Source organism: Vicia villosa, unplaced genomic scaffold (genome assembly GCF_029867415.1).
Source record: "Vicia villosa cultivar HV-30 ecotype Madison, WI unplaced genomic scaffold, Vvil1.0 ctg.000133F_1_1, whole genome shotgun sequence".
Lineage (NCBI taxonomy): Eukaryota > Viridiplantae > Streptophyta > Magnoliopsida > Fabales > Fabaceae > Vicia > Vicia villosa.
The window spans coordinates 944,118-955,074 of NW_026705027.1; the positions used below are offsets into that span (position 1 = coordinate 944,118).

Consider the following 10,957-nt stretch of genomic DNA (forward strand, 5'->3'; position numbering starts at 1 on the left):
AGGAGTTAAGGCTAAACATTCACTCAGATGGTCATCTTGATATTTCCCACGCCAGTTGTCATCTTCAAAGATTGGCGGTATAGGAATTTTTAGGATCTCGGTTTCCTTATTTGGTTCGGATTTTATTTCATTAACACACTCGTCGATTATGTCGGCAGAGCAGCATGTGTCAATTATAGAGGGTGCTTTTAGGAATTGGGAAAGTATAAATTCTATTTTCTCTTCTCCTACTTCGAAAGTAAGCTTTCCTCGCTTGACATCTATGATTGCACCAGCGGTTGCTAAGAAAGGTCTTCCTAATATGATCGGGATGTTAGAATCTTCTTGTATATCCATAATGATGAAATCAGTTGGGATGTAGAATTGACCTACACGAACAGGGATATTTTCTAACATTCCTACAGGGTATTTGACTGATCGGTCAGCTAATTGAAGAGACATTCTCGTTGCTTTAAGCTCACCCAGATTTAGTTTCTTACAGGTTGAAAGAGGCATCAAACTAACACTGGCTCCTAAATCGCACAGGGCTTTCTCTATGATGGTTTTTCCTATTACGCAGGGTATAGAGAAACTACCAGGATCTTTCAGTTTTGGAGGCATGTTATTTTGGATGATAGCGCTACATTCAGCGGTAAGCGTTACAGTTTCATTATCCTCGAGTTTCTTTTTGTTTGATAGGATTTCTTTTAGGAATTTAGCGTACGAAGGCATTTCGGTTATGGCTTCTGTGAACGGTATGGTTATGTTTAATTGTTTCAGAAGTTCTACAAATATTTTAAATTGCGCTTCGGTTTTTGATTTAGCTAATCTCTGAGGGTAAGGAATTGGTGGCTTATAAGGTGGTGGTGGAACGTAAGGTTTCTCCTTTTCAGGTTCCACTTCGTTGTTGCTCTCATTGGCCTTAGCAGTTTGATCATCGGTTGATGTCTTTTGGGTTTCCTTTAGCTCTTGTTGTGACATGGGTGCGTTTTGAGTTCTAGGATCAATGGGTCCATCGTAATTCGTTCCACTTCGTAGTGTTATCGCGTTCGCATGTCCTTTAGGATTAGGTTGTGGTTGAGCAGGAAACGTGCCAGCAGGGGCGGCAGTAGGTGCTTGTTGTTGAGCTACTTGTGAGATTTGAGTTTCTAACATTTTGTTATGCGTAGCTAAGGCATCTACTTTGTTCGATAGTTGTTTTAGTTGCTCGCTATTGTGGATGTTTTGATTTAGGAAGTCCTTATTGGTTTGTTGTTGGGAAGCTATAAAGTTCTCCATCATGATTTCTAGGTTTGACTTCCTAGGGGTGTTTTGAGCAGCTACAGGCGCTTTTTGGTAGCCAGGTGGCACAGCAGGTGCTTGTCCAGGCGCGTACAACGCGTTGTTGTTTTTATAAGAAAAGTTCGGGTGGTTTTTCCATCCAGGGTTGTATGTGTTAGAATAAGGGTTTCCTTGAGCATAGTTTACTTGATCATATGGGACTTCAGTCAAGAGTTGACATTCGGCAACTGCGTGTCCAGTCAATCCACAAATCTCGCAGTTAGGTGTTACAGCAGCAGCGGTGGCTGAAGGAGTGATGGTTAAGTTCTCGATCTTTTGAGTTAAAGCGTCTACTTTAGCGTTAACACGGTCTATACCACTTATTTCGTACATTCCTCCTTTGGTTTGGGCTTTCTCTAGAGCGGCTCGTTCTCCACCCCATTGGTAATGGTTTTGTGCCATGTTCTCTATGAGGTTGTATGCTTCATCATCGGGTTTGTCCATTAATGCTCTGCCAGCAGCGGCATCTATAGTCATTTTAGTGTTATATAAGAGACCACCATAGAAAGTATGGATGATCAGCCATGGTTCGAGTCCATGATGAGGGCATAGTCTAAGCATGTCCTTGTAACGTTCCCAAGCTTCGAAGAGTGATTCATTATCTTTCTGGGTAAATCCGTTGATTTGACCTCTGAGCATAGCAGTTTTGCTAGGCGGAAAGTATCTTGCTAAGAATACTCTCTTCAATTCATCCCATGTAGTTATGGAATTAGAAGGCAGGGATTGAAGCCACGCTCTAGCTCTATCTCTCAAGGAGAAAGGAAAGAGACGTAATCGAATAGCTTCGGAACTAACGTTGTTAGCTTTGACAGTGTCGGCGTATTGCACGAACACAGATAAATGGAGGTTGGGGTCGTCTGCAGGGCTTCCAGAGAATTGATTCTGTTGAACAGCTTGGACCAATGAAGGTTTCAGTTCGAAGTTGTTTGCCTCAATCGCAGGTGGCGCGATACTTGAATGCGGTTCAGCGCGCGAAGGAGCGGCATAGTCTCTAAGAGGACGAAGAGCAGCCATCTCTAACTTTGGGGTGATTTGATTAATTTGATCAGTAAAAGTCAATTCCTGATTAATCGGAATTGGTGCTACTTCGGGAAGATTGCGAGCTCGACGTTTGACGTTAATGAAACGTTCGATCTCGTTAATTCGTTGTATTAAATCTCCTCCTTGTGAACGAGTATTTGGCATACAATCGTTCAGAAAGAAAGGAAAGAATTTCCCTAGTCTCTACGGTGTAACAGTGAGTTACGATATCGACTTAAATAGTCCCCGGCAACGGCGCCAAAAACTTGATCGCGACTTTACGTGTCTATTAATCTGATGACTGCAAGTGCACAGTCGTGTCGTGTAGTTTTAAAAGATATCGAATCCACAGGGACTATGAATCGATCTAACGTTATCTAAGGTTACTATATAAAGCTAGGGCTACTAATATTTCGATTGTTCCTAAGGGGAAATGATTGTGAGAAATAAAGAATATAATAAAAGATAGATATCAGCATGTAATTCGTTTAACTTAAGGTGATCCGAAGGTTCATTGGCTTTTGCATAATTCGATTAAAAATCTTTACTAATTCAATTGGTTAAAAATCCTCGTCTCAAACTTTCGCTCTGTTGATTTAGATTACTATCCTAATCCTAATGTACGCTTTCGCCATCCCATTAGATTTTAGAAAAGCTTTTTGGAAACAACGTAATTAATAAAATGCCTGTTTTATGAAGTTTTTATCTATTTAAATCTCCTAATCTCAAACTTTCGCTCTGTTGACTCGGAACATGCTAATATCCCTAACGTACGCTTTCGCCATCCCGCTCGGGTGTAAAAACAATTTTTGAAAATAAATAAGTTCTAATTAGTTTTAATACGCTTTCGCCATCCTTAAAACTAATGTCCTATGTCTACTATCCAGTTAAAGATCTCAAGTTTTCGCTCTATTGATTTTAACCTTTGACCGTCTTAAGACCTCAAACTTTCGCTCTATTGATTTTAAGACTTACTGATTAAATTAGACATACAAACCAAAAACAGGTGATAATTAACAAAACATAATTAGGCCAATTTATTTCGGATCCCTACGGTTAACTTACTTTACATACCGATACCTTAGTAATTTAGCCAGACATATTAATACAGTTAAGCATGCATGAATTAATTTGGCTTATAATAAAAGGCATGTTAATTGGCATATAATATATCATGCAAATAAATATATGAATAAAGGCAGTAAATATTAAACCTGAATTAAATAAATTGAAACTGAATCTTCGAGTACTGAACTTCCACCACAGGTTGGCTGGATCGTTCTTCGGAATTTAAACGGACGGAAAATAAAACAAGGAAAATAAAAGACGATAAATCTAACGTAAGGCTAGATTTATAAAAGGTTCACAACAATTTCCGGTGTAGAAATCGTTGTGAGAAAATAACTGTTTGAATTAAAGGAAGGCAGAAAATATAATGCACGGTACAATTTCGGCAGCACTTCGTTAGCAGGAAATCGGACAGATTGAAGTGAAGTATCTGCCTCTATTTATAGGCGAGGCTTTGCAGTTGGAATCCGTGAATTGAGGGAGCTTTTCTGACTGATACTTGGAGACGTGCGTCTCCGCTTCTTCAGGAAGTGCTTTGAACGACTTGAGACGTGCGTCTCAAGTGGAGGAAAAATAGGGGCATGGAGACGTGCGTCTCCCTTTTGCTGATGTGGCATAGAGAATGTTGGAGACGTGCGTCTCCATCTGCTGGGATGGTTTGGGCCACGTGCAGATTTGTTCCTTTGTGGGCTTTGGGTCATCTTTAGCATATTTGGGCCTTATTTGCACTCCCTTTTTACTTCAGCACCCATTTTTCATCATTTAGGCATAAATAGAGGTCGTTTTAGCTCCATTTCTTCTCCTTTTCACAAATAGTCATAATAAGAGTGTAAAACCTGAAACAAAACAAAAACTCGCGTAATATCATAATAAATCAATATAATAAACGGAAAATGCTATAAATATCTATGGATTTCAGGCTAAATATACGATATAAAATCGTGTTATCAGATTCCCTGAGATTTTAATTTTCATTGCTCCTATGTCTTCAAGTATTTCGTCACTTATCGTTGGAAAACATTTTCTTGACCATGTGTGGACCCTCTCATGTGGGAGCCTATCTGCCCCTGGGATCGGTAGTCTGGTATATCTGATGCTTGAAGTCGTGATGAGATGCTGACATCATCTTATGCTAGTCACTAAGTGGCTTTTGCAACATGCCCCAAGTTATAGACTTGCCCCTCTGGCCGTTCAGTGCTTTTGAGAGATTTTTTTGAATTTTGGCTTGGTTTCCCCAGATGAATGGGATCATGTCATGCCAATGCCCCTTGTATATATTTGCCTTTAGCCAAATGAGCCAGGCGTGGGAATATTTCTGCTTTTCGAAGTACTTATGAAGCTATTTTGTTTATCGGGAAGATTTTTAGTCCTTAGTCATACTCATGCAAGTTCTTCCTGATGTCAAACAGTTGGACTTATGTAGACAAAGGTGTTTATTTTTACATAAAATGCGATGCATATGTCTGGCTTGAAGTTTTTTAAAAAACATTTTTTAATAAAATAGAAGTTTGTAAAAACTGTGACATCAACCCAGGATTTTATGGTAAACCTTAAGGAGTCAGGATATCTTTTGATAACAATATGCTTTCGAACTAACCATGCTTCAGTTAGGACTTTCAAGGGTTGTAACGAGGCCAGGCTTATGGTTTAAAGAAACAAAGGATAATGGCTCGAAATTTATTTGTGCCCAACCCAATATTCGTGATGTTCTTCAGTCCTATACTCAGCTGACTATATGTTGAAGCTCCAAAAGAGTTTGGAATTGTAACACTAGCAGTTGTGATGGTTCAAGAATCGGAAGTTTATTTGCAAAGGCCGTCATTATCATTCTTTCTCTTTTTTTAACATTCCCCTTTTGTTGAGAGTTTGTAGTGACCTCTTTTTGACTTTTTTTATCCCTAACTTTTGCCTGAACTGTTTATTTTGGAGTTACAATCAGCGGGATGTTTCTCTTTTCACTAAGTCTCATTCATAGGTTTTGACTTAACGATCTTTTCCTTTTCAGATATTGACTTCCTGACTTAATGATTACGGGGAACCATCGTTGATCGTGTTAAATAACAACTAGCATGATTGAGTCAACTGAAAATCTACCCTGCCCCAGGTTATGATTAAGGGTTTTAATCTGCACGAGAAAGAAAACTTCTACTTCTTAGGCTCAAAGGGGTTCACGAGGGATTAACATCCTTATATCTCCACTGTTTAGGAATTGAAACAATGCCTGTACATCGTCAGCATAGTCTGTTCAAAAGCATATTGTATGAGATTATGGTATCATTTTCGTCATCCTCCCTCAAAAGGCTTACAGCTTATCAGGAGTTGAGTATCACAAAAAGTAAACAAAGGTAAAGACACAGTTTTAAATATTGTGAAAACACAAGAAATAATTCTAGCCAAACATATGCAATACATTAATAATTATTATCAAAACAACCAGAGTCTATCATAAGACGAACATTTAAACAAACAGAAAATAAATTGCAAATGAAAATGAAACTAAATATCTAAAAATCCATCCTTCTAGACGTCCCCAGCATTAGCGATCTTGTTATACTTAGGCATGGGAGCAGTGATCACGTTAGGAGTCTCAGGAGGGTCAAACTCGATTTCCCAAGCATCAATCATATCTTGGATCTTGTTCTTCAATGGCCAACAATCATTCGTATCATGTCCAGGGCTATTGGAGTGGTATGCGCACTTTGCATTAGGATTATAGCAAGGAGAGGAAGTGTTGGGCTTCACAAGAGGGTCCCTCACAGTAATCAAGTTTGCCTTCAGCAGATATTGCAATACCTGAGCCGGAGTCATATTGATCTTTGTGAACTGACGCCTAGGCACGTCTTGCTTGTTTTGACGACTTTGTTGTGGCGCCGGTTTAGAAATCATAATTGCCCCAACAGATTGGCTACGATTTTTCTTTTTCTGACCATACACAACATTGGACTCCGACTTCCCATTGAATGGCTTCCTTGTAGCACCTGATGATGTAGCCACTTGAATCTTACCACTTCGAATGCCACTCTCAACACGCTCTCCAGTCAGTATCAGGTCGGTGAAACCAGATGACGAACTTCCCAGTAAGTGGCTATAGAAAGGACCAGTTAATGTGCTCATAAACATGTCAACCAACTCTCTGTCAGCCAGAGGAGGTTGGACTCTGCCAGCCAAGTCCCTCCACTTTTGTGCATACTCCTTGAAACTCTCCTTTGGACCCATGGACATGCTTTGCAGTTGTGTATGAATCGGTGCGAGATCAGCATTACATTGGTATTGCTTATAGAAAGCAACAGCCAGGTCTTCCCATGTACGGATATTGGTACCCTCCAGCTGATAGTACCATTCGAGTTGAGTTCCAGACAAACTCTCTTGGAACAAGTGAATTCATAGCTTCTTGTCGGCGGTGTGAGGTTGAATCTTCCTCACATACGATTTCAGGTGTAGTTTGGGACAAGAGACTCCGTCATACTTTGCAAAGGTCGGAGTCTTGAACTTTGGAGGGATCACGACTCCTGAGATGAGCCCTAGTTCCTCAAAGTCTAGCCCTGGTACCTTTTGGGTTTCCACAGCCTTCATTCGTTCCTCCAACTGTCTGTACTTATCCTCCGGATACTCTTCCTGATAGTAGTACTCTTCCTCTTCTTCGTCTTGCTTAGCAGAACCATCATTGCTCTTTTGATTGGTCTTGCCACTATCACCGTCATCTTGTTCAGTCTCTTCTGGGATCTCGACTTCTTTGGCCTTTTTGAGAGGGCCTCGGAATCTTCTTCCCATGTTGAAAACACCCACGGGTTTTTTGGTCTTCTTCTCCTTCTTAGTAAGGAGTGTCTGCAGCTCTTCTTGTCCCTTGGACAAATTCAGGATTAGGGCTTGGAATTCAGCGTTTTGTGCTTGCAGATCCTTGACTGATTGCTCGAGAGGATTCATTTTCTTAGCTGAAATAAACAACGAGAAGATGAGTACCTTGTCGTAGAAACCTGTTATGCAATGTTTATGAATGATATGTATGATTATGCAATGTTTTCTAAAGGATTTTAACACATAGGAAAAAAAGAAAACTTGACATAAAAGGATCAACTTGCAAGACCAATACACCCATAATTCATTAGATACATCAAAGTATAAGAAAGTAGATAACTAAATTCTAGGATCTTTGTCTTCTTGGCGGCGTTTCCTCTTCAGAACTCTGACTTCTTCCTTGTGGCTCTTGATCATTTCTTCCCGTTCTTGAACAAGTCTAGAAATATCTTGTTCCCATGAGTTGATCTGATCTAGGGAGACGAAGTCTTCAACCTTCCACTTGCGGGAAAAGTAGTCAAGCAAAACCTCTTTCTCTTTAGCATCCGCTATCAATGCTTCTTTTTCAGCCTCAACATTTTGCAAGCGTCTCTTGTAGTCATCCCTTTCTCTCTTCAATTGGTTGACGATTGCAGTAAGGTCTTCATTTGGGGAAGGAACATACGGTTCAAACACAGCAGAAGCAACGGGGGGAGTAATCCTTGGGACCATAGGTGTATCAGATGGGTATGGTATCCCAAATTCAACAACTCGGTCGTAAACCCATTTGAAATAAAGATCTGAAGGGATGTAACTTCTCCTTCCCAAATCTCTTATACCCACCTTCTTTACTTCTGACCAAGCTTTAATAAAAAGACCCTTCTTTCCGGCGGTGTCAGAACCATAGTCGAAGTCTTCAGCACTAAGATATATGGAGTGTGGCTTGTCTTTCAAAGCAAAACCAAACTGATGTCGAGCTAAAATAGGGTTGCAAGTGATTCCCCCTCGAGTACCAAGAAGAGGCACATTAGGGAATTCCCCACAACGATCGAATAACTGGATCTCTTTGAACTCTTTTGGATACCAAATGATGTCATCGTACGAAAGCTTCATAATTCTTTGAATCCAAGTCAAACCTTCTTCATTCCTTATCACTGATCGAGGCAAGTGCAAAATAAACCACTTGTGCAGAAGGGGAATACATCCGAGAACACAACCTTGTCTTTTTGATACTCTAGCATTGATGGAATGCAATAAATCACCAAGTAGAGTAGGAATAGGATTCTTGCTAAGGAAGATCTTAATAGCAACCCTATCAACAACTTTGTTGCAACGGTGAAACAAAACTTGTCCATATATCAGCAAAGTTAGAACACTTTCCAAAGCATCCATGCTTAAGGCTTTAGCAAAAATCTTGGCTTTCTCGTATAAGAAATCCACAGGTATCCCAGAATAGTCTCTTCTATTAATCCAAACCTTGTTAATTTCTGCCCTTGGTAAGTGTAACGCAGCAGCAATGTCTTCCAACTTAGGACCTCCTTCCTCACCCGTGTAAGGAATTTGATCGGGTATGGGAATGTCCATTATGTGAGAAAACTCTTCCAATGTTGGTACCAGTTGAAAATCTCTATAAGTAAAACAGCGAAGGAGAGGATCATCAAACTGCATCATAGAATTGAGGAGAGCTTCATCCACTTTGGTTCGTATCAAACTTATCAGCCTGTTGAGAGGCTCGGTGAGGACGAGAGAACCAGTAATATCATCACATAAGAGCCTTAATGTAGTAGGTACTTTCTTGAAATTGAGAAAGAAAGGCTTACGGACCAGGATTTTCATGTTCAGGTGACCTGCAAAACAAAACATGGTTAAAAGCCTTTACCTCCTTGAAACGGGTTAGTCATGTTATGGATGCATGTATGCATGATGCATCATAGAAAAACAAATCCACACAAATCAAACAATTTTTGGTTTAAGGCTTGCATGAAGTATAACCAGGTGACTACCTTTCCCCAAAGGTACTTCTAAAGATAAGGATGAAATTAGTAACCAGGTTCTAAAAGTTACCCAGAATTGTCAGCCCTTCTAAAGCACCCTCGGACATGATGCATTTGCACCATGCAATGATACTTTGAGAGAGAACCTATCTGAATTGTAGCATCGGGTAGCAACTAGTTCTCAACATTTGTCAAGAGTAGTCCCCCCACTACGTTCCTAAAGGCCAAGATGGGTTAAATGGTAACTAAAGCTCCTTGAGCTCCGGCGCACCCAAAGTTACATACATAGACCTCCCTCATTTGAGAAAAGTGTGCATATATCTATGGAGTCCTAACTCAAGCGTGAACTTCATATTGACTCATCTCCCACATATGTGAAAGAGGTCGCCATGACTATGCCACTCATATCTTAAGTGTACTTGAATCCGGGTATAGGATTCGTCCTTCATTTAATACCCAAAACAACCTTGAAAAATAAAGCAAACAAAACAAACATTAGTGATCTAAGCCCTAAGGTAAACCCCTCTTTAAAGACTCCCCAGCAGAGTCGCCAGTTCTGTAACTCGGTGAACTGACTTTTATTTTCGTAAGCAACCAATGTTGCGGTAAGCATGAGTCGCCACCGACTTTTATTTTGTCCAATTTTAGGAAAGGTAAAAAGTACAGAAAAAGACCTTTAAAAAGAAACGGGCTCGGGGGGTAGGTTATGAAAAGGGAAGGTGCAAGCACCCTTTTCATCCGTAGTTATCTACGGGCTCTTAATTTGCTTAGCTCATGTTTGTTTATTTTGAGTTGAAAAGGGGCATAAGGACTTTAGCGTAAATGCGTAGCCTTAGTTTTTGAAAGAATAATGTAAAAGTTGTTTTTTAAAGTTCCTAGGACTATCCATACTGTATAGAAGTAGGTAGTCCTTGTTTATATTGCTGACTGTGCCACATTGCTTATGTGCTGTACAGTCAGCACTACCAAAAATGCCATGTAGACAAGATTATAAGAATTTTGGTCAAAAAAATTGATCAGCGTCAAATTTGATGGAATCTTTATTTTGCAAGGTTTGTCCAATAAATTTTTTTTAGAGGAGGGTAAACCGAATCTCGCCTATATGGCAGGGGTAAAGTAGTATTAACCCAAAAAAAATTACTGTACAAGATACTAACACATCATTTTCCCTTTTAAATTCAAATTTAAAACTAAAACCCACCACATTGATATAATTGACGTAACTATTCTTTTGTTTATTGTTTCATGATAACTAAATTAGCTTAAAAGCCTAACAAATCTAAACTAAAAAATGATTAATTAACAAAACTTAACACAATTAGAATGATTTAGTAAAAGTTAATTAAATTTTATAAATAAAAAAAAAATAACGAGTTTATTTTAGTTTTATACCTTTAATAAACAAAATTAAGTAACTAAATAATTAATTAAATCTAATGGAATGAAATAGAATAAATAAATAATAAAAAAAATATAATCAAAACCTAAATTAAAGAAATGCAGAGAGGACCAACAAAACAACACAACACACAGCTTTCTTCTCTGTCACCATTTTTTCCATCACATAACATAGAGACACAAAACAAATGCCAAATGAATCAAAAATACAAAGTGAGGTAGAGGAAAAAAAGAAATACCTACGGCAACGGCGTCGATGGGCGTGTGAGCGACGAGTTTGGACCTGAAGGTGGTGTGCGACCGGATCTGCAGCAAGGAGCAGTGGTATTCACGACTGCGTGCTCGGTGGTCGGCCGTTGATACGTTTTTGCCGATCTGCTTCTTCCTTGCTTTTTCTGCAAAAA

General features: G+C 39.4%; 1 protein-coding gene and 1 non-coding gene across 2 annotated transcripts; one reads left to right on the top strand and one right to left on the bottom strand.

The window, feature by feature from the left end:
* Positions 1-1,831: 1,831 nt before the first annotated feature.
* Positions 1,832-1,938, top strand: LOC131624550 (small nucleolar RNA R71). The gene has a single exon (XR_009290616.1). It is a non-coding gene; the product is annotated as a small nucleolar RNA R71 (small nucleolar RNA).
* A 5,583-nt stretch (positions 1,939-7,521) lies between these two features.
* LOC131624537 (uncharacterized) lies at positions 7,522-8,997 on the bottom strand. Its single transcript, XM_058895492.1, has 2 exons — positions 8,504-8,997; positions 7,522-8,395 (listed from the first exon to the last, which is right to left on the bottom strand). The coding sequence occupies exons 1-2, from the start codon at positions 8,995-8,997 to the stop codon at positions 7,522-7,524; spliced, it is 1,368 nt and encodes a 455-aa protein (XP_058751475.1).
* Between the last annotated feature and the right edge of the window lie 1,960 nt (positions 8,998-10,957).

Excerpts from the sequence above, each read along its gene's own strand:
- LOC131624537 (XM_058895492.1), bottom strand. The coding sequence starts at position 8,997 with ATGAAAATCCTGGTCCGTAAGCCTTTCTTTCTCAATTTCAAGAAAGTA. Across the intron at positions 8,396-8,503 it reads CTGATATATGGACAAGTTTT|AGTATCAAAAAGACAAGGTT; the intron begins GTTTCACCGTTG and ends CATCAATGCTAG.